Source organism: Phodopus roborovskii, unplaced genomic scaffold (assembly GCF_943737965.1).
Source record: "Phodopus roborovskii unplaced genomic scaffold, PHOROB, whole genome shotgun sequence".
NCBI lineage: Eukaryota > Metazoa > Chordata > Mammalia > Rodentia > Cricetidae > Phodopus > Phodopus roborovskii.
In genome coordinates this window covers 12,816,521-12,840,670 of record NW_026126563.1, presented here as the reverse complement: position 1 = coordinate 12,840,670, position 24,150 = coordinate 12,816,521, and the positions used below count along the sequence as shown (strand labels likewise).

The 24,150-nt window shown below is 44.3% G+C and overlaps 1 protein-coding gene across 1 annotated transcript in view; it reads right to left on the bottom strand.

The window, feature by feature from the left end:
- The window catches only part of Abhd3 (abhydrolase domain containing 3, phospholipase), a 43,347-nt gene extending 19,821 nt beyond the window's left edge, over positions 1–23,526 (bottom strand). The window contains exons 1-4 of the mRNA XM_051202115.1: positions 23,290–23,526; positions 22,765–22,928; positions 21,360–21,542; positions 4,745–4,790 (exon numbers count right to left, since the gene is read on the bottom strand). Coding sequence (XP_051058072.1) covers positions 4,745–4,790; positions 21,360–21,542; positions 22,765–22,928; positions 23,290–23,451 — 555 coding nt within the window. The 5' untranslated portion in view covers positions 23,452–23,526. The remainder of the gene's footprint in view (positions 1–4,744; positions 4,791–21,359; positions 21,543–22,764; positions 22,929–23,289) is intronic.
- Positions 23,527–24,150: the final 624 nt, after the last annotated feature.

The following is a 24,150-nucleotide window of genomic DNA, read 5'->3' as shown; positions in this document are numbered from 1 at the left end:
ATTGTATTCCTGAAGATGAAGTAAAAAAGATACAAGGGATACATCCCAAGGACTCAAAATATGTAACAGCTTTTTTTTATTACACTGTGACAGCATATTGAAGGTTCAATGTCACAGGCCTTAAAAATGCAACGCAGAATGTGACTATCATCAGATTTCCCACCCCTTCCAGGAAATTGGTTACCTATTCTATGTGTTTTATAGCTTGGTAGATCTTGCTGCAGTTACATTTGGCAATGAACTACACCTATTTGTTGTACACTTGACCTCTGCAACTGAAGCTTGAGCTTCTGAGAAGGACGGTTATGCCCCATTAGTTGAGTACATTCCCACTTTACTGCCTTAATCACGCAGCTTGTTTCCAATGAGCAGATACTTGTGTCACACTCTTTGGGACCCAAGAAACTGCTTGTAGCATGCTGTTCCTTTCAGATCCTCAGCAGCATTGTTTCCCTGATCTTGGGGTCTAGCAAGCTGTCTGGGGCACATAAAGATGGCTCCACTCCATCTTGACTAAAGGCCAGAGAATTCAAAACTGTCCTTAGTAAATTATAAGACCTAAAGGTCAAAGATGTGGGCTACAGTAGGATGTTTGATCTTGGCCTTGGCTGTCCTATTTAAATAACAACAGACTTGGTCTAAGGTATGGTTACTCTTGACCCTCAAGGCCAGATAATGAGAAATTAAATATAAGGTGTGGTTACCGAATCCTTGGAGAACCGAGAAAGAAAAGTCTGTTTGTTCCGTATACATGATACCACTGTTCCCCTTTTTTTGGTTAAGGTATTTGAGAATGGTGACAAATAAACTCGGGATGTTCAGTAGTGACTGAATTGCTCTCCCAACATCTATCCTCTATCTCTGTCTTTTCCTTTAATGCCTTTCTTAATCCACACTCCCCGTCTCAGGTACGAACTGTGGACAAGTCGGCTGGCTCCAACTGCAGCTCTATAAAGACAGTTTCCCCACATACAAGAATAGGCAGCCATACATAGGCACAGTTGAGAACACAGGTGAGTAACTGTCCTCTCAGATGGACCACCCCTAAGTGCAGCCCCTAAGTAACCCCAGGATATATCTTGTGCACCCACTCACATCTTAGCACCAGCAAGGGAGCTGGGCCTGCCCCCACCTCTGAAGGAAATCCACCACAATGGTGCAGTCCCCAACAGCCTGCAAGCAGGTGAGAGACCTCCCTCCAGGCTGTGACTCCACCTCTGCCACACACTGGACTCTGTCCCTCCAACCCATTCTGCCACCCAACCCTATGCACCTGAATATCCTCCCTATGGCCAGCCCTCCCCTGCAACCCCAGACAACTCTGCTCAGCAAAACTTTAAATTACCATAGACAGAGAAGACGAGATGTTTCATGACAAAAGCAGATTTAAACAATACATATCCACAAATTCAGCCCTAGGAAAACTCTGACCCAAGGAACTCAGTTACATCCACAAAAACATGGGCAATAAATAATTTCTCAACAGCAAAACACAAAGAAGGGAAACACACACACTAACATCACCACCACCAAAATAAAAATAATTAACAGGAATCGCTGGTCAATAATATCTCTTAATATCAATGGACTAAATTCACCTATAAAAAGATACAGGCTAACAGAATGGATAGGAAAACAGGATCCGTCCTGCTGTATACAAGACACAAACCTCAACTTCAATGACAGACATTACCTCAGAGTAAAGGATTGGGAAAAGATTTTCCAATCAAATGCACCTAACAAGCAAGCTGGTGTAGCTATCCTAATATCTAATAAAATAGACTCAAACTAAAATTAATCAAAAGAGATAGAGAGGGACATTTCATATTCATCAAAGGAAAAATTCATCAAGATGAAGTCTCAATTCTGAACACCTATGCCCCAAATAAAAGGGCACCCTCCTTTGTAAAAGACACATTACTAAAGCTTAAATCACACATCAAACTGCACACATCAATACTGGGAGACTTCAACACTCTAACCAATGAACAGGCCTGCCAAACAGAAACTTAAAAGAGAAATAAAAGAACAGATGTTATGACTCAAATGGATTTAACAGACATCTATAGAACATTTCACCCAAACACAAGAGAATATACCTTCTTAGCACCTCATGGAATCTTCTCTAAAACTGACCACATACTCAGTCACAAAGCAAATTTCAACAGATTCAAAAAAAATGGAATAACCCCTTGTATCTGTAATGGAAAAGTTAAAAATCAGGGCTTATGGCAAGAAGGGAAAACTAGAGAGAGCAAGAATTTCTGCTAGTAGATAACTCCCTGACTACAGAGTACGCAGCCCACATGCCATCCTCAGCTATCAAGGAAATGCAAATCAAAAGGACCCTGAGATACGATCTTACTCCTGCCAGAATGGCTAAGAGAAAAAATGCCAATGACAGCCTATGTTGGAGAGGATGTGAAGTCAGGGGAAAACTCCTCCACTGTTGGTGGGAGTGCAAACTTGTACAGCCACTTTGGAAATCAGTACCAGAATCACCCACAAATACTAACTTTCTAGGCCAGATATCTAAGCTTTCAGATTTCTCCTGAAAACTAATGCAAGGCTTAAAAACCAAACAGAAAGGTTTTGTGCCAGCAACCATCCCACTCTTGGTACCAAATTTCTATATTAGAGGTTTATTATTATTATTCTGAAAGAACATCTGAGAGAACAATTTACATGATGAATAATTTATATTGTTTAGTTTCAGTGGTTTCAATCCACCACAGAAGGGGGATTCTATCATGATGGCCAGGAAGGGTAGAGGAAAAGACCGGGAAAGGGCAAGGGAGAGAGAAGGTCTAGACTGACCGACTTTCTCCCTTTCCCCTCAGCCTGTGGAAAGGACCTATATATATTCCAAGCAGGTCTTTCACCTCATTAATTTTCTCTAGAACTGTCCTCTCAGACAGAAGTATGTGTTACTAATTTCTCCTCTCAGACAGAAGTGTATGTCATTAATTTCATAGGCATTTTCTCATCAGACCAAGCTCACAATCAAGATTAACTCTTGGAGTAAATCTAATATTCACACTTACATGGTTCACAGGTTTGTGTTTTGTTTTTGGTTGTTATTCTGATCTTGAGTTTTCACTCTGTTGCCCAAGTTGGCCTTGAATTCTTTGTTGTTGTTTGTTTTATTTTTGTTTTTTTTTGAGACAGAGTTTCTCTGTAGCTTTAGAGTCTGTCCTGGAGCTCACTTTGTAGACCAGGCTGGCTTTGAACTCACAGAGATCCACCTGCCTCTGCCTCCTGAGTTCTGGGACTAAAGGTGTGTGGCAGCCTTGAATTCTTGAGCTAGAGTGATCCTCCGACTTTAGCCTCTCAAGTAGGTGGGAAGAAGACTCCAGCACATCACCTCACCTGACTCAACTTACAGATTTAATTATCAGATGCAGCAGTGATGTAGAAGAACTTCTAGTAAAAACCATGATTTAAATAATATTACTTTTTTGTAAAGGCTGCCTGTCAAATATGCATACAACACACAGCTAATCTGTCATGACAAAACGAAATCTGTTTTCTGTTTTTTTGTTTTGTTCTGTTTTGTTTTTTGAGACACGGTCTCACTGTGTAGCCCTGGCTGTCCTGGAACTCACTCTGCAGACCAGGTTGTACCTGCCTCTGCATCATTAGTGCTGGGACTAAAGTCATGCACTACCACTGCCTGCCTAAATCTCTTTTCAAAATAGAAAATCAAGTATCCCCATATGTTTTTGTTGTTTGGGGTGGTTTGACCTCATGAGAATGGTCCCCACAGGCTCATATGTTTAAATGCTTGGTTCCTAGTTGGATTTGGAGGTGTGGCCTTGTTGGAGGAGGTGTGTCACCGGGGGTGGCCTGGGATGGCCTTCACACTAGGCAGTCTTGCTCTCTCTGGCTGCTGCCTGTGGATCAGAAGTGAGCTCTCAGAGCTACTGCTGCTGCCACGCTCACTACTACCATGATGGTCATGAACTCACCCTGTGAAACAGCAAGGCCCAAATTAATGCTTTCTTGGTAAGTTGTCTTGGTTATGGTGTCTCTTCAAAGCAATAGAACAGTAAATAAGTTTCCCCTCTCCCCATACTTGAGTTGAACCTAGAATTTCACACGATAGGCAAGAACTCTAACCACAGAGCTTCATCTCCAGACTATATATGGCTAATTTTTTTAAGAAAATGCATCTTGCATTAAAAATTATAGACATAGCTGGGTGGTAGTGGTGCACACCTTTAATCCCAGGAGGCAGAGGCAGGTGGATTTCTGTGAGTTCGAGACCAGCCTGGTCTACCAGAGCTAGTTCCAGGGCAGCCTCCAAAATCCACAGAGAAAACCTGTCTTGAAAAACCAAACCAAACCAAATCAAACCAAACAAGACAAACAATATTATCTACTGGTTTTAGAATATAGTGAATATAAACGTTATGAAACAGAATGGGGGAAGTCTGAGAGATAGCTCAGTAGTTGAGAGGATTTTCTGCTCTTCTAGAGAACTCAAGCTCAGTTCCCAGAATTCATGAAATAGCTCACAATTGTGTATAAATCTAGCTCAAGGGTATCTGCTACACATTTTAATACACACACACACACACACATTTAAAAAATCATGAAGTATACTAACTTGGGCTTGAGAGATTATTCTTCTATGTTCTTATATTAACTGCAAAACTAGTTTCAATAAAAATAATATGCTTTCCATTATAAAACAGGAAGTGAATCTTTTTCAAATTGAGGCTTGTCATTTAAATTTACTTACCAAGAGATTCTCTCCAGCCACTCCTCTGTTATTAAAAACAACACACCTAAAAATGAAGAAAGTGATTTTGTTATTTCTCTACACGATTCTTTGTGGTGATACGTTATTTATGATTTAATAAAGATTGCCTTAAGTATTAGAATACATTCCTAGCCACACTAGTTAGCTATAGAAGCTAGGCAGTGCTGGCACACACCTTTAATCCCAGGGCTCAGGATGGATCTCTGTGAGTTCAAGGCCACCCATAGCTACAGGAGAGTGAATCAGTCTAAAAGATTAACAGAGCTCATGCCTTTAATCCCAGCCCGAGAGAGGTATATAAAAGACAGGAGCCCAGTGTCTCAGGCTGCATTCTGAGATTGTCACCAGCCACACTGAAGAGAGACAGCAGTCTGAGGCTTGGTGAGAGCTCGTGGAGACAGGATCAGCCTTTTAGCCTGAGGTAGAGATAAAAGCTAGTGGCTTAGATGCTTTGTTTTTCTGATCCTTGGCTTGAAGTTTGAACTCCAATATGTGTCTATAGGACTTTTATTTTTTGTGTGTGTTACAATTCTTCCGAATGATAAACTATTGAGATCATCTTACTGACACTAGCCTACAGCATTAAAATAGTAAAAAAGTTGGACCAGGGATGTAGTTCAGTTGGTAGAGTGCTTGCCTAGCATGGTGAGGCCCTGGGTTCAAATTCTAGCACTGTATGGGTAGCCAAGCTGATGCATGCCTACAACACTAGGGCATGGGACAGTAGAAGCAAGAGGATCAGAAATGCAATGTCATTTTTACCTACACAGCAGTAGAAAGTCTGAGACCAGCCTGGGAGAGTTGGAGACCCTGTCCCTACATCTGCCAAACAAACAGACTGAAAAAAAAAAATCTGTTTTAGGGACTTCAAGATTTCTTAGCTGGTAAAGGCACTTGCTGTCAAGCCTGACTTGAGTTCAAGCCCATGACCCACACGGTTTAAAAAGAGAACCGACCCTTTCAAGTTATCCTCTGAGCCCCGTGCAAGAACAATGGTGCGCGCGCACACACACACACACACCCATCACATCACATACACACACACATACATACCCATCACACACACACATATCACATACATACACACACATATCACACACACCTATCACATCACATACACACACACACACCCATCACATCACATACATACACATCACACACACACATCACATCACATACACACACCCATCACATCACATACACACACACACACACACACACACACATACAAAATACAATTTAAAATGCTTGTAATAATGTAGTATTTTAACACCAAGCAGTAGCATATTGGTAGTCCAAAAAAGTTTAACAGTTCTCTCTAAATAAATGATTAAAAAGCCCTTATTTTTTGGCAGTTGTAGAGACTTAACCCAGGACTGCATGCTTGCTAGCAAACACTCTTACCACTGGGATGTATCACCAGTTCTAAAGAGTTAAAAAATTCTTTCAATTAGAAAGGTACCTATTATTTGTCTTGTGTTACTTTTTCCTACTAAAAAGTGTAAAAGTGTGTACTTTACAACAGTTTCTATACATATATGTCTCTGATAAGCATTTTCAAAACAATTTTAAGTCAAACTTACATTTTTGCTTCAAATATCTTCTCTACATTGTATTTATAGCACTAATAAGAGTCTATCCATAGATGACAGAATAACTCTTTTTTTTTTCTTCGAGACAGGGTTCCTCTGTTTTGCTTTGGAACCTGTCCTGGAACTCACTCTGTAGACCAGACTGGCCTTGAACTCATAGAGCTCTGCCAGCTTTGTGTGAGTGCTGGGATTAAAGGTGTGTGCCACCAATGCACAGCATACCCCGGCTTTCTTTTACCTATCCCCTCCCCACAAAAGAATGGCATGACAGACTAGATATAAATAACTAAGTGACCATGTAAGGCAGCGGCCACTAAGAATCACTTGCATAAGCACCTAAGCCACATGTGTGACCTTGAGCCTGAAGCTCCTAGTTAGGCAAGAACCACTTTGGGGAGCAAACTTTAAGGACAGATTCATATGGCTTCTGGTGTAAGATGGCACATGACTGCAGGGTGATGAGGCCACCAAGCTATAGAGGGAGAGGAAAAGATGGTTTGCAAATGCACGCGAAAGCAACCTCTCCATCTGGGACTGTTCTCCGTGCTACAGACTGGGCACGTGAACTTTTCCCCAGGCAACCACAGAAAGTGGCTCAAAGCTCGGGACTCCTGTTAGAGGGTAAACTGATTTCATCTCTCCATCTTGGTCACAGCTGTCTCCTAGTTTGGGCGTAGGCAGAAGGGTAAAGAGGGAACTGCCCAGCCAGGCTGCCCTCTCTCCCACCAGCTGGTGAGAGGTAGTGACAAGCCCCTGTTAATTAGCACTCTTCAAACAATTATTCCCATTTGTCCAAATGACTTTAAATGTCACGCACGCGTGCGTGCATGCACACACACACACAGGGACTGCTCAATGCTCTTCCTGCATTGCTTAACGATTTAATTTTCTTCTTCACAAAGAAAGACATAACAAACGACACACATGACGAAGAGAGCTGAGTGCGGGTGTGGCGCACTGAAGGAGAATGACCTCCACAGGCTCATGGGTTGGGATACTTGGTCCTTAGTTGGTGGGACTCTTCAGGAAGGAGCAGGAGGTGTGACCTTGCCAGGAGAAGTGTGCCTCCGGGGTGAGACTGAGGTTTCAGAAGACTCAAGCCACTTCCTATAGCAAGTTTTCTTGCCAGACTGTGGACCTCCAGCCCACAGATAACGACCCAGATACTATTATTAATTACAAAAGCTTGACCTTAGCTTAGGCTTTCTTCTAACTAGCTTTTGCAACTTAATTAATCCATATTTTAAAAATCTACCACATAGGGCCTGGTTACCTCATCTTACATCTGACTTGCTCCGAGTCCGCTGGCGAAATTGTGCGCCTAGATCCCTCCTCCTGGTTCCTCTTTCTCTGCCTGGGTGTCTGCCTATTCTCTCCTGTCCAGCTATTCACCATTGAGCTCTTCGCTAAAGCAATCAGAGGGCGCCTTAGGCACAGTCCCGTCTTTACAATATAAACAAATATTCTGCAGCAATGCCCAGTGTGCTCTCTGCCTCCTGCTTGTGGTTTTAGCTGTGAGTTCTCTGCTGTCCCTGCTGCTGAGCTTGGCTCCGCCACCACGGACGCCAACCCTCTGAAACTAAGCTCAGTTAAATGCTTTCTTTAGTAAGTTGCCTTGGCCAAGGCGTTTCATTACAGCAATGGGAATATAACAAATGCAGAAGTTGACCCCAGCGTTAAGAGCTCACAGCGCCTGTGCAGAGGACTTGAGTTTAGTTCCCAGCACCCATGCCAGGCAGATGGCAACCACTTGCAATCCCAGCTCCAGTGGCCATGACGCTCTCGGGACACCATGGGTACCCGCACACATGTATGCAGACACATAATTTAAAAAAAAAAACCAAGCCTTATAATAGTTTAATTGTAAGGTATTAAGAGGCCAGAAACCCAATCTATGAAGTTCACAGGTGGGGCCTTGGGGAGATGAGCAGGGGTAGACAGGGTCATCCAGGTGTCGTCCTACTACTAAAGACAGTGAAAGACAGGACACCGTGTGAACGCTCCTTGTCTCTCACCATGTGACACCCCAGCCACAAGGAAGTCTATTACCATATGTGATAGCTTGATCTTGGACCCCTGGAAAGTGAGTCAAAATAAACTTCTTTTCTCCATAAAAATCTAGCCTCAGGTATTTCATTATACCAGGGAAGCAGATAAGGTTTCTCTAATGAAGGTGAAATAAAAGGCAGAGAGCTAAGTGTAACCCAGGAGTTTTCCTTTTTAAAAAAGTTTTTAACATTCCACTCCCAGTCCCCCTCCCTCCTCCCCCCACTCCCCCCACTCCCCCTCCTCCCATCTGCTCCTCAGAGAGGGTAAGGCCTCCCCTAGGAGGTCTACTAAGTCTGTCCCATCACCTAGTTGAGGCAGGAACAAGACACCTCTCCACCCCCACACTGTGTGTCTAGGCTGACAAGGCGTCTCTCCATACAGAATGGGCTCCACTAAGTCAGTTTGTGCATTAGAGTGACATCCTGGACCCACCGCCAGGGGCCTCATATATTGTCCCAGTCACACCACTGTCACCTGTATTCAGGGAGTCTAGTTCAGTTATGCAGGTTCCCCATCTGTCAGACCTGAGTCAGTGATCTCTCACAGGCTGATAAGCCAGGATTTCTCAATCTTCAGCACTATAGATGTTTTAGATTAAATGGCTCTTTGTTGTAGGGCTGTCGTGTGCATTACAGAATGTTCAGTAATATCTCTAGTTTCTACTGCCTGGAGATCTGGGTCAGCTGCCACTGTCACTGCATCCCAGGCAACAGGCACGGTGACTGTCTACAACTTGCGGCATGCTTTACACACTTCAAAGGACCCATTCGCTCAAAACTCTCATTAATCAGAATCCCCTAACTAAAAGGCAAATCAAAGCCTATAGGAGCTAAGAGAGAAACAAAACAGCAACACACAAAGGCCCTCCGAGGAATACCTTCAGTTAGACTAGTGGGCAAGGAGCCATATTTTCAGCTGACAACAAGCAGGTCCAATGTCCAATGAGTGGCACAGACAGGAAAGCTCTATGGGTTCAACATGGGCAGAACTGATATCACAACTGTAACAAGGGTACAAGGTAACCTGTATATAAGCTGTCCTAAGGCCAGGGCAGGAAGAGGCTATTGTACATGAAACAGGGCTACCGTGGGGCTTTGAATGAGAAAGGCCCCGGAGGTGCATATGTTTTAAACGCTTGGTCCCCCGGTTGTTGGAACTGTTTGGGAAGGGTTAGGGGTGTGGCTTTGTTGGAGGTATGAGCGGCGGTGGGCTTCACACCAGGCCCAGTCTAGCTCTCTCTGCCTCCTGCTTGTGAAGCAGATGTGAGCTCTCACCTGTCTATCATGCTTTCTACCGTGATGATCATGAACTAACCCTCCAAAACTGTAAGTAGGCCACCAATGCCTGCTCATTTGTGCCTCCACTTAGCAACTGAATGGTAGCTAAGATAGAGATCTAAAGGATAATCAATGTACATGTGTGTATGTCTGTCAATGCATACGTGCTAGTACCCTAAGGAGGCCTGGCAGCAGATCCCTTGGAGCTGCAGTTACAGACATTGTGAGCTATTGATGCGGGTACAGGGAATTGAACTCGGGTCTTCTACAAAAGCAGCAAGCATTCTTAGCTGCTGAGCCATCTCTCCAGCCCTAGGTACAAAGCTTCAGTGCAAGGTTACACAAGATGACAAGGGACTGTAGTTCCAGGAACGACAGGGCAGAGCTTATCAGGCTGATGCTTCCATAGAACAGTGACTATACCATAAACTTTTACAATATAAGACGCAGACAGAGAACAATAGCAAAGTCGGCAGAAACAGAGCCAAATCGACACACAGAGAATAGAACAGCACTGGGGGAGAGGTCCCTGTTTAATTTTGTGAGGAGCTGCAACAGTGGTATTTTCAGTGCAGACAAAAATCCAGTAGAGATACTTTGTCTTATGACTCTGAAGAGTACAAAGTCTGGGACAACTATTATAGGTGGATGTGGAGAAGGACACAGAACAGCTCTAAGCTCTAATGAAAACTGGGCCCCAACTTCCACTTTACTCCAGTTTCTGCCCCCATCCGGCCGCTTCTAAGCAGCAACCTTAAGGCTGTCAACTAGACAGGTGTCAGTTGCTGTTCATCACAGATGACACACAGTAAAAGTCTGAGTTTACCCAAGCTACCTGATGATAAAATAAAGAAAAATCAGTAATAAGAGTATCCAGCCTTTTCATTTTTTTTTCAAGACAGGTTGTCTCTGTGTAGCCCTGGCTGTCCTGGAACTCACTCTGTAGACTAGGCTGGCCTCAAACTCATAGATATCTGTCTTCCTCTGCCTCCCAAGAGCTGGGATCAAAGGCGTGCACCACCAAGGCACAGCTCAGCATCCAGAATTTTGAAAATGGATCATCCACAACACATCTCAAAATTAGTGGACCATAAAAATGGGAACACATAACCCACATTTAAAAAAATAAGACAACTGTCCCTGGTGTGGTCCAAATGGTAGAATCAAAGCAAACTTAGAACACTTGGTGTGTGTGTGTGTGTGTGTGTGTGTGTGTGTGTGTGTGTGTGTGTGTGTGTGTTTAGAGTTAAAAAAGAAAATCTCTGCAGAGAAACAGCACCTATAAAAACAGAAGTTCCTGAGGCTGGAGAGACGGCTCAGCAGTTCACAGCACTGGCTGCTCTTTCAGAGGACCTGGGTTTAGTTCCCAGCACCCCTATGGTGGAACACAGCTGTCTGTAACTATAGTTCTGGGATTTCTGAACCCGTCTTCTAGCCTGCTCAGGCATTAGGCACACATACTGCACATGGACATACATATAGAATAAAGATAAACAAATCTTAAAAATGGAAATTTCAAGAGGTTGAGGATATAGTTAAGTGAGTACTTAGCAAGTACAAGGCCGTTTATTTCCTTAGCATCATAACAAAGAGAACCTTAGTCACTGGTTTAATATGAAAAGAGGCAGGTGTGCTGGTACATGCCCTAGCACTCAGAAGGCACGGGCTGCCAGCATATCTCTGTGAGTTCAAGGCCAGACTATCCTGGACGACATAGCAATTTCCAGGGTAGCCAGGGCTACACAGTGAGATCTTGTCTATAAGCAAAGAAACAAAAATCCCAGTATCAAAATACTTGCTGTACATATAATTGAAACTCCAGAGAGAAAAGACAGGAAGAATAAAAAAAAAATTGAAAAACTAATATCCCCAAACTTTCTAAATTTGGTAAAATATGTAAATTTATAGATTAGAGTAAGATGGGAGTAATAGGTATTTTAAAAATAGAAAATGAATCATAAATAGTATTCCTTAATCTACATATCATTAGTTACATTAAACATAAAAGGACTAAAAATTCTAATTAAAGGGCTGGAGAGATGACTCAGTGGTTAAGAGCTCTTACTGCTCTTCTAGAGGACCTAGGTGCGATTCCCAGTATCCACAATGCAGTTCACACCTGGTTTTAACTCTAGTTCCAGGGCTTCAGACATGCATGCAGGCAAAAACCAATTAACATTAAATGAGAAAATTTATCTTAAAAATTCCAATTAAAAAGTAGAAACTGTTAGACTAGGTAAAACAAAGTATATATACATAAACATATATATACACACACATATATATATATACATACACATATGTATATGTGTGTATGTACACCACACACAGAGTTTGTGGGGTTTTTCTGTTTGTTTGTTTGTTTTTTGAGTCAGGGTTTTTCTATGTAGTGCTGTCTGTTTGTCCTGGAAATCTCTGTATAGACAAGGCTGTGCTCAAACTCACATAGACCTGCCTGCCTCTGCCTCCAAAGTGCTTCACCACCATGCCTAGCTTGAGTTTTCAGTTTTTTAGATAGTCTCTTGTAAACTGGATTTGAAATCATTGTGTAGCTGAAGATGATCTTGAACTTCTGAACCTCCTGCTGTTTCTATCTCCCAAGTGCTGGAATTATAGCCTACTATACATGCTATTACATTTAAAAATAGAGATCCATTGAAAGTTAAACAATGAAAAAGGATGTATCATGCAAACAGTAAGCAGAAGAAACCTGGAGCAGTCATAACAACATCAGTTAATTGTTCTCGGGTTCCTGACTTGGGCTCAGTGAAGGGACAACAGGTACTCTGTCAGACTACAAACGTAAAGGCCCTGACCACTAGAAGCAGGCCAAGGAGACAGATAATGAAGACAAGGCTTCCAAGTAGAAACAAGGAGAGGAGCAGAACAGGTCAAGGACTAAAAGCAAAGGCTGAGAGAAAGGGCTCCCTGACTATAGGTGAAATAAAAACCAGGCAAGAGTAAGCTGCTCCTGATGCTGGGATTACCATGACTCTTCATCCAGTTCTAGTTATAACGTCTTTTGTCACCTACAATGTGAGCTGCCTGACATGAGTGCTGGGAACTGAACTGGGGTCTTCTGGAGAGCAGCAAACACTCTGAACTCACTCCTGAGCCATCATCTCTCCAGCCCTATGTGATCCTAGTCAACAATGATTATGGCATTTGAAGAGTTACTTGCCATGAACTGAGCATCTAGACATCCAAGGATATAAAAAGTCACCAAAGGAGTTTTGTGTGGTGCTGCATACCAACAATGCCAGAATGTGGAAGGTGAAAGCAAGGAACATCAGAAATTCAAGCTCAGTAATGGCTAACAAAGAGAATTCAAGGTCAGCCTGGGCTATGTAACACCCAGTATCAAAAATGAAGTTGCTAGGGTTCATCAAGAATAACATTCCAAAGAACCTAGCAGAAACCACACAAAGGCATGAAGCTCAGTCTTGATCTTGTTACATAGTAGCTGTATCATTTTGGTTAAACTATTACCAAGTCATTATTGTAGCTTGGTGAATTCAAGGCCACCCTGTTCTATGTGATAAATCTTAAGACAGCACAGGCTACATAATGACCTGCTGGCTCAAACAAAACATGTCTTGAAATTAGGTGTATATGAAATAAGATTATGTATAGTGTATAGTAAGGAATCTATTACTGGCAATGGATCAACAAAGCTAACTTGAAATTTTCATTTACAATTGACATGGTTGTCTAAATCAGCAGATGATACTGCATGACAATTCAATACATGTATCGAATATGTAATCATCAATTCAGGGTAATTAAGTGCTTCTAGTTCCTGACTTTCACCATTTCTTTGTGTTGGAGCCTTCCTAGGGGTCTCTTCTTTATGAGACACAGAAACTATTGCTGTAAACAGCGCATACCCATCTCCCATCTGGAGCTATAGGACAGCAGGACTTACTTTTTCTCTAACTGTATTCTGGAACTCTTTATTCAACTCACCACTTCTCTGTCCCCTCCCCTCAAGGGCTACATTTAATTGCCACAAGACCAAGTAGCATTTACGGCTATCTTTGATGGGAGTTAAGCCTTAGTGGCCCCATGGCTTTAAAAGCCACAAGAGCCATTAACTACTTTATGAATACGGTTTAATTTTTAGACACAATATTTTTAAAAGCCAGTGGCTGCATGGATGAAAATGTCGAACACTTCCTGCATGTGAGGAAAGAGAACACCCCAGACACAACTAGTATCAAAACTGTTTTCACTTGGTTGTGGCAGGTGCACACCTCTAATCCCAGCACTTGGGAGGCAGAAGCAGATGGAGCTTTGTGAGTTCGAGGTCAGCCTGGTCTACAGAGCAAGTCCCAGGACAGCCAGGGCTACATAGAGAAACCCTGTCTCAAAACAACAACAAACAAACAAACAAAAAAAGAAACATACAAAAAGACTACTCATTCAAAAGCCGTCTCGTACTGTTTTATTGGGATTCCCTTTTCAGTCCAGTCGCCTCCTAATGCTCTAGTATTTTACCTTACTCACTAACATTCCAGTTCAGGTCTCTATACTTTGTACATATATTCTGTCAACTAAATATGTAGCCAAAGTAGCTGAGTGCTCATAGGTCGTAGTAGCGTCACAAGACATGGAAGAACATGGACTGTAGGTTGATAAAGAAGCCAGCAGCCTCTCTACCTCAGCAAGGCACATCCTTCCTGTTGGCCCACTCACTGCCCGGCCAGGCAGGCTACTCTAAGCTTTCTTAGGCAACAGGCTACCCAATGTACCTTACTGCTACCTGGCCCTTCTAGAATGACTAGGCTTTTCCAGAAGCCCTCATTCACTCCCAAGGACACCAAGAACAACACTTGCTAAATGTTTGTTCTTGGTGAGGGACCAGTTAATGTTCTTTGTAGGCTACATGCGAGCCTCATAATTCTAGGAGGAAGACGGTATCCTCCAAAATACAAAAAAAATGGAAGAGCAGGGAGATGAAAAAGATGTTCCTGGGAGTATAAGCAGCATCTAACCCAGCTGCAATTTTCTGACCCAGCTCACTGTTCCGTCCTTGTTATCTAAGCTAGTAACATTCAAGTCTCTCTTTCCAAGGAGGATGGGAGTTCTGAACACACAGTACATCTGATGGGCATGCCAACTCTGAAAAGAGCTCTGACCCTGAAAGGTTTGAGGTTATTTCTGTGTGTTGGGGATGGAAGCAAAGCCTTGGGCATGCCAGGTAAGCACTTAGTCACTGAGATATACCTTTATCTTGGAAGGGCATTTGACAGTGGACTTGTCCATCACAATTATTTTTCTAGTCTATCATTACATAATCTAAACGTTTCATCAGTGTTTTCTAGTATGCTTAACCTAGCTAGTCTTAAGAATAGTAAGTTATAATTACCTCAATTTTTCACACTTGAAAATGTTATTTTTTTACAAAAAGTAAATTATCAAGATAAGAAGTTTCTGATGTTAACTTAAAATAGCTTCTAATCTGAAATGAGAGAGGAATAAACTCTTGCTTCAACAGCTCCATTGTCCTTAACTTGGTTTTCTTCATTCTTCCTCCCTTGGAGGAATCTGCAGATTGTCCCTAGGTACCACTAATGATGCTGGAAATGTAACATATCTGGAACCTGTGATATTTTGGCTACCACACCCCTAAATAAAACCCTAAACAGAAAAATAAAGACACACTTAAAGCAGTCCAATTTTAACCTTATTTAAACCATTTCCCAAAAGAGTCTCTCTCCTTGCTGCCTACCAGTGGGCTCTGAGGTGACTGAAAGGCCACTGTCCTATCAGCCACTTAACAAAATAGTGCTTTCTCTACGTAGGAAAAAAAGTAGTTGAACACATTTCAAAACGCAAGTCTTAAGGTTGAAAATTTCTCAAAAAAAAAAAAAAATTAAGAAAGATGCCCTCCCTTTCTTCTGACTCAACTTCCCGATCCCTCTACTTTCCCTGTCTGCCTTACCAAGTGTGTGCTTGGCTTCTGCACTGGCCGTCCCCAAGGACATCGGAGTGATAACAATACATTCTGGGGACGTTTCTGGAGACCACATCCAGAGCCTCACACATGCTAGGTAATCACACTCGCACTAAATGGGCCCCATCCAGGGCCTCGCATTAGCACTAAGTTGAGCCTCAGCCCTCAACCCTTGTGTGTGTACCCTTAAAACATGGGCGTGTTTTCTACTTTCCTTTTATTGTCCTGGGTACTGGAGTTGAAGGGATGGGGTTGGGGGGCTAGCTTAGTGGCAAAGTCCTAACTGTACAAGCGTGAGTTCAGAGTCCTGTGTAAAAGGCAGGCACAGCAGAAAACGCCTGTAACCCCAGTGTATGTGGGGGCAACACAGAGAGAGACAGGCGGGGCCTAGAGCCTTGCTCGCCAAGTCAGTCTAGCTAAAATGGTAAGCTCCAGCTTCAGTGAGAAACCTATCCCCCACAAAAGAAAACAGGACAGAGATGGAGAGTGACTGAGTAAAACACCGGTGTCAACTTCCAGCTTCCACATGTGCACACATGGGTGAGCATATCTGTATCTACACACATGTACATCATATACATGCCATGGAGTTATTGGTTACACACACACACAAAGTAAAACAACAGCAAAAACAAAGTCAAACAACAAAGCCTGGATTGGGGAAATGGCTCGTTCTGTACAGTAAGGACTTGAGTCTGAGCCCCAGAACTCAGGCTATAAAATTGCTGGTGAGGTTGGAGAGGTGGGTAAGAGCACTAGCTGCTCTTCCAGAGGCTGAGGGTTCCATTTCCAGAACCCATGTGGCAGATCACAACTGTCTGCAACTCTAATCCCTAGGGATGTGACACCCATCTGGCCTCCACAGGTTCCAGGCATGCACATGGCACACAAACATACATGTAGGCAAAACACCCCTACACATATAAACAGCCAAACAATCAGGGCGTGGCATGGTGACAGTGTACATCTGTAATTCCAGCACTGACGACTCAGAGACAGGCAGCTTCTTGGGGATCACTGGTTGGTCAGCATTGTTTATTTGTCAAGCTCTAGACCAGTGAGAGACCCTGCTTCACAACAGAACAAAACTAAACAGTTCCTCTGGCCTCTACATGCTCATACACATACGTATCACACGTGTGTGCACGCACACACACACAGTGCCTGGGCTCTGGGTACTGGCATACATCAGACAAGTGTGACTGGCTCCTGAACTTTCAGGACACGGGCATCTGTGATTTACTTTTCCTTCACTTTGGTGCTAGGGATCCATCTCAGGGCATCACGAACACTGAGCCAAGTGATCTTACACCGAGAAACCTCTCAGCACAACCTGAATTTTGTTGGGGCCATTGCTAGTTTGGGTTCTCTGTACTTACAGCCAATTCTGGGCCTGCAGAATGCATACTCCCCTGTTTCTGCATATGATGTCACTTCAACTAGACTATAGGTTCCTGGGGAATATAAGCACTGATACTGCACAGCACCGAAGACTTAATGACTGACCTAGATTTCAATGAGCTTGTTATTACATAATTCTGGATGGGTCACTCTTTAGTATTAGGTGGGGGTGGAACATAATGATAAAGGACTAAAAAGGCCAAGGTAAAAGCTGATTCGGCTATAGTCAGAGTCACTGTTTTACCCTTGTCTGTGTTGTAGTCCAGGAAATCAATTCAGAGAATGGAAAAAGGACTAAAAAACCCCAGGATATTATTTATGTACAAAATACTACCTATTAGGCTCTGCTACTTTACGTAGGTTTCTTTTTATTATTCTGTTAAAAAACTTCATTTCCTTGATGTTTCATTATGTTGCTCAGGCTGGACCCCCAAGCTCCTGGGCTCACCTGACCCTCCTGCCTCAGTCTGCTAAGCAGACTATAGTTTGTATGTCACAAATAGAGATTGTGTATGCTTGTGTGTGTGTGTGTGTGTGTGTGTGTGTGTGTGTATGTGGAGGCCAAATGACAACCTCTGGTGTCAGTCTTCAAATTCTACTTTGCTTGAAACAGGGTCTCTGTCATTTTTTTTTTTTTTTTTTCTTTTCTGCTTTGTGTGCCAGGCTAGCCGGCCCATGATCTCCTGGGGTTCTCCTGGTTTTTGTTTTGTTTTGGTTTTTTTTTTTTCCCATGTCCTGGGAGGAGCAATGGATGACAGATGCCTGTCCTATACCTGTGACAGCTGGCTTTTTATTTGTTTTAAAACAGGGTTCTGAGGTTTTCCAACTCAGGTCCTCAGGCTTGCACGGCAAAGGTCGTTATCACCTGAGCCATTTCCTCAGCCACTGAATTGCAATTTTTAAAGAAGCCAGCACGGGAGCTGAAGGGATGGCTCAGCACTGGCTGCTCTTCCAGAGGTCCCAGTTTCAAATCACGGCATCCACAATGTAGCTCACAACTGTGTGTAACTCCAGTCCCCAGGTGTCTGATGCCCTCGCAGACATACATGTAGGTAAAACACAAATGCACATGAAGTAACAATAAATAAATCTTTTAGAAGAAGAGGAGGAAGAGGAGGAAGAAGACAATGCTCATCAAGCCTGCCAATTACTTGCAGCACTTGGGCAACCAAGGCAGCCTCCAGTACTCGCTGAGTTGTAGTCTAACTTAGGCTACAAACTGAGACTTGTCTCAAAGAAAATGGACTCTTTGTTATTAGAGGGAGCTAACCTTTGCCTAGTCCTTTTCCCATGGGATGCTTTTCTCTAAGCCTACTTGTGGCCTTGAGATCTTTCTTATTTCATATGCCCTTCTAAAAGATTGTCCTAAAAGACTGATAAAACTGGGAAGAATTTATCTGGCTCAACAGTAGTATCCTCCAAGAGGGCAGCTCTGCAACCACAGTGCTGTCAAGATGGTCACTGTAAGCAGGTCAAATATTCTCTATTCAAGTCTATTTACCTTTGACCTAGTTAAAACGCCTTTGCTCATAAGTATTTCACGTCAACTTTGGCCTAGTTTCCTTCCCACCAATCAATGATTTTCAGTGAGTGGAAATGTTGTGTTTACATCAACCATAAGCCCTTCACTTTCATTCATCAATAGGCTGGAGTTAAGATTCCCTCTCAGGTCTCAATATCAGCACCAGTTCCCCGAGGACCTGACAGAACTTACACCCTGGCCCTGTCACCTCTCCCAAGTCCTCTGCTTTCACATGAGTGGAGCTGAGTCCTTTGCATCATATGGATGCTTATCTCTGTAAGGAGACATTACAAGAAGATGCCCGTGTGCTCCTCAAAAGAGATGAGATGTGCCTTGTGCTTCTAACTTACATGAAGTTCCTATTCCGCTTAGACTAGAGGGTGGCAGAAAGAAGACCCTCTGAGTGTAGACAAGTACTGTATACACCCTGTCTAAATCTCCTGGCATAACACGGAACTGTGATGCAGCAACCCAGTTAACTGCTAGGATCACTCTGTACCTGCCCGTCCCAACACGAGAGTACAGGTTGAACCCTAAAGCCCAAATTACAAGGTCTTCCTCAAGCCTTGTCACCTGCCAGCCCCCGCCCCCGCCCCCCCCCCGCCCCCAACAGCTCAGCCCCATTTTGCCTTCTCAGATGAAGAACAGCCTTGGGTCAAGCTTTCAGATTTGCATTTCATTTCAGTGGTTTTGAGACTACCCATCCTTTCTGCAGCCGCCTGCGACCCCTGCTCGGGTCTCTGGGGTGACCCTCTCATTTGGCCCGCTTTGACCGGTACAATACAGAAATAATACTGTGGAAGTTCTCAGTTTGGGCTTTAGAGGCCCTGATAGCTTCTGCTTTTACTTTCAGTAAATGTCCTTCCACCCAAAGAACAGAGTGAGCCTGGGGGTAGATGAGGCATGATGACAGCTGAGTGGTCCCAAGGTCCCCCAAGCAAGTAGTCTTCTTAACAGCTAACCACATACGCACAAATAATCCTGGCTAAGATAAAATTTAATGACCTTAACCCAAACTGCCAGCCCCTGGGACTGACAGAATGCTTTTTTTTACACTGCCAACCTTTGGGGGCGGGGCTATTAAATGGCAAAAGTGACCTGATACAACCTCTCCAACTTAGGTCAGAGACTTCAATTTTTTTTTTTTTTGTTTTTTTTCTCAAGGCTCTATTTGCTTTTTATTTGTTTGTTTGTTTTTCAAGACAGGGTTTCTCTGTGTGGCCTTGGCTGTCCTGTAACATGCTCTGTAGACCAGGCTGGCCTTGAACCCAGAGATCTGCCTGCTTCTGCCTCCCAAGTGCTGTTTGTAAAACTCAGAATTTCTTTGGGTTTGTGTGTTGCATGTACTTGTTAGTATGGGTGGGTACATGTATGTAGAAGAAAGAAGTTCATGTAGGGGGTCTTTCCCCAAATACTATCTGCTTTAGCTTTTCAAAAGAGTCTCCAAGTGGATGTGAAGTTCATCAGTCTGGTGGACTGGCTGGCCTATGAGTGCAAGCTATTTTTTTATGTGTGTGAGTGTTGGTTTGCATATAGGCATGTATATCAATGTTGCATGCCTGGTACCCATGACATCAGAAGAATCTGGAACTAGACAGTGGTGAGCTGCCTTGTGGGTGCTGGGAACTAAGTCTGTCCCCTGCAGGAGCAGCCAGTGCTCTGTAATTGCTAATCCACCTCTCTGCTTCCTGCGCTCAACTTTTCATGTGGATTCTGAGGATCCGAACTCACTCACATTCTTCTGTCTGTAGGCACTGAGTGAGTGAGTCATTTCCTCAGCCATACTGCCATCAGCTAAAGAAGAGTGTGACACCCCCCCCCAAAAAAAAAAAAAACCAGTACCTTTCATAACAAGCCTTGCTTTAAGACTCCAGAGCTGCCAAGTCACTTGGTAAAATTAAATTGTATCTGGTGGCCAAGTTGAATAATGGTTGTTTAAAAATGCTATGGTATCAGCTGGCCAGCAGCCATGTGCACCTGCAAATTCAGGTGGACAAAAAAGAAACTGATTGCCTGTGGAAAAATTAAGGCTGACCTACAACTAATGCTGAGCATTTTCCACACTTGGATCTAAGCCAGGCGAATAGGATTAACAAATCTAAGGCCCAAATTCAAAGTGTGACATGAGACTCCCTGTGTTCACTGTCCCAGGTGCTCGGAATTGCTGTTCAGCACGGCACTCTCTTCTCAGGCATGGGAGTATGTGCCGGGACATGACAATATCAATTCCCAGGTGGTTCTAATATCATTCCTCATTTATCCAAAACTTGTATGGTAATATGCTAAGAGTCATTTCCTATGAGGTGATCAGTTAGGAAATGGAGACAAAAGAGGAACCAGAGTTAAGTAATAATTTAGGAGATTTCTTAATTCATACATGAGAGAGTGTGAATATGTCTGTATTTGAAACCTACATCTAAGGGGAAAAAAACTTTTTTGTTTGTTTTTTCAAGACAGGGTTTCTCTGTGTAGACCTGGCTGTCCTGGAACTCACTCTGTAGACCAAGTGGCCTTAAGCTCAGAGATCTGCCTGCCTCTGCCTCTCGAGTGCTGGGACTGAAGGTGTGCACCACCACCTGAAGGAAATTTGGGAGGGGGTAGGGTTTTTCTCTATGTACCTCAATGAGCTGGAAATTTCTACAAAGATTAAGCTGGCCTTGAATTCACAGCAATTCTCTTGCCTCTGTCTCCCTAGTGCTGGGATTAGAGGCATGCACCACCACCCTCACTTCAGCCTGAAATATTTATATGTCAGTAAGAATTAAGTGAAAAATGGGAAATGATCTTTCACAGGTACCTGTATCCTAACTCTTCACTGAGATGGATCATATGAAGGATGTAGGACTCCTTGCTTGTTCCAGTGAGACCAGGTAACAGCAAGATAGTAGGTCTGGTGCTGGCATCCACATAACACGAGCTGTCGTTGTTATCAGACCAGTCCAGAGAGATCTGTCCTCCATCTGCTGTCTTAATGAGTTCACTGAAAGTAAGGGTTCCAAAGGCATGACTGAGCAGTGTTTACGTTGCATCTCCGTGTTTTCATTCACTAAATACGATATGATCTGGCCATATCAAAATAACTTACCCACATTCACACATTTATAACCATAAGCCACTTTCTTTCATTACAAAAAGTATTATAAAGATTAATTCCACATTTCCAGCAGACCCAATAACAGGTAATAGGTAAAAGATGAATTTCAGAAGGGGATAAATGAGGGTAATTGGGTGTGTATGTGTGAATGTGGTCAAAATACATATGTACATGCACAAAATTATCAAAGAACCAGTAAATTGCTTTTTAAAATGAACTTTAAAAAGAATAAACTTCAAAGAACTTCAAATATTTGGGTGGGCGTGAGGTAAGTCCCTGCACACACACACACACACACACACACAGAGCCCTTCATACATTTATATTAGTCATTTCCTTATTACTCTCAAATGCATAGCATTTAACCCCTATTGATGGAGGTCATACAGATACCGACAGAGGACTCTGCTTAGGTCCAGCATTGACTTGTTCTATGCTACAACTCTCTGACTCAGTAATGCACCCCTCCCTGAGTACCCTACAAAGTTTGCTTCCTGAATGACTTCTGACATAGCATCTGTGGGCCCAATACAGAGGAAAGGAACTCCAGAAAGACCAGATGACTCAGGGAAATTAGTAACCGACACCATTTAAATCTCCTGATTAGATATGTCGTCACCCACATCTGCAACACCTCAAAACATTATTCTCAATGTGCTTGTTACTATGAGCTCTTTTGTGGGGAGGTACACAAAATCTGGAGCAATTGACAGTGTCTCACCGCTGTGCCGGGATCGACAACCCCTGAAGAACAAGTGCATCTCATCAAGGTGCCTAGGTCCTCAAGGACAAATTTGAAAACAGTACCCCCTCACCCAAAAGAAAGCGCTTCTCACATCCCAGAAATAAGCCAGGGGTTCCATTCTGCCCATTTGCATTAGGATAGGGAAAAAAAAAAAAAAAAAAAAAAAAAAAAAAAAGGCGGGGAAGAGCAACACCTGAATTATTTTCCTGCCGCTGGAGGTCGGTGGGTAGGCGGGGCATCGGCATCCCTCCTATTTTCCTAGTTCTGTTTCTTTTGTTAACCACAGATGTACTAATGTAGAACTGGAAGCAGGGATTAAAACCTGTGATTTGGAACGTATGTCTCAAATGGACAGCCACTTACTTCCTGTACTGCACCAGGGGCTTGGCAGTGATGAAGGGTCTCAGCAGCGTCTGTCCTCGGCTCTCCCAGCACCATACCGTCGGGTAATAGGTTTCTGTCACCACGGGACAGTGGTCCTGGAGGAAGCGCCCGAAATTCTCCCCTCCAGTCACTAACTGGGGTTTCTGCCGGGAGAAACAGCTTCGGTGAGGGGGTCCAGAATAAAGTTTACGGCGGCAGCCGTAAACCAGCAAAGAGAGGATTTATCGGTGTCCCCACCCGCAGGCCGCGCGTGAGCCCTCGGATTCCATCTCCCCGGAGACTGACGCCCAGAAGCCACAATCACAACAGTCCCAAGATGCGCTCAGTTGCATCCCGGGGGAAACGCGAACTGAGCGCCCGGTGTCCTCCCCGAAGTACCGCAGCTGTGCTGGCCGGTCCCGGGCAGGGGCCGCCGGGAGGACCGGGTGGCTAGTGTCATCCGCGCGCCCCCGGGGCCCCGGGGCCCGCCACGCTCCACCGCCCCCGCCCCCGTCCCCGGCTCACCTTGGCAATGCTGCTTAGGTAGTAGCAGGCATAGGCGACGCTGAAGCCCAGGATCAGCGACAAGCCCACGCCCGAGCCGAAGAAGCCGACGCGGACCTGGTGCTCCAGGTAGAGCGCCAGCTCCCGGGACAGCACCCGCAGGTCCATGGCCAGGCGCTGCATGGCGCGAGCGCGGCGCAGCTGCGGCGGAGGCCGGCCTGCCCGAGCGCCCGGACCCGGGGTGCGGGGGAGCGGCGCCTGCGGGGCGGAGCGCGGCCTCGGCCAACGGCGGCCCGGGAGGCGTGGCCCGCCCCGCCCCGCCCCGCCCCACCCGCGAACCTTCCAGACGCGCGCTGGAACGCCCCGCGGCCGTGGACCCCCGGTGTCCTTCCAGAGCCCGGAGAGCGCGCGTGAACCCTGCAGAAGAAAACGGGCCCGGCCGCCACCTGCCGCCGTGACCTTGAACAAGTAGACTCGGCCGAGCTCGGGAGGCAGCGGTTTGCAGAGAAGCTGGCACTTGCTTCAGATTCCGAAGTTGACGCGGAAGGAGAACTTGCACTACGCAGTTCTCCATCCCACCGGAGCTTGCATCCCTAGGGAAACTATCCAAAGGAAAAAAAAAACATAACAAAACAAAAAACAAACCAAAACAACAACAAAAACACCCCATCAACTGCAGACACTCAAGCTCAACTTTCAGTCTCCCGATGAATCTTTTAAATAGCCAAAGGCTATGAGAGCTGGGTCTTGAAAAAGGTCAGGAACCAGAAATAGGATTCAATCTTGTGGTTGATTAATGCCGCGAACTCGAAGGTGTATGGCAATTCCGGCTGATTACACAGGGTGCACATGGGAAGCGGTTTTTTCAAAGTAGGCTCTGTC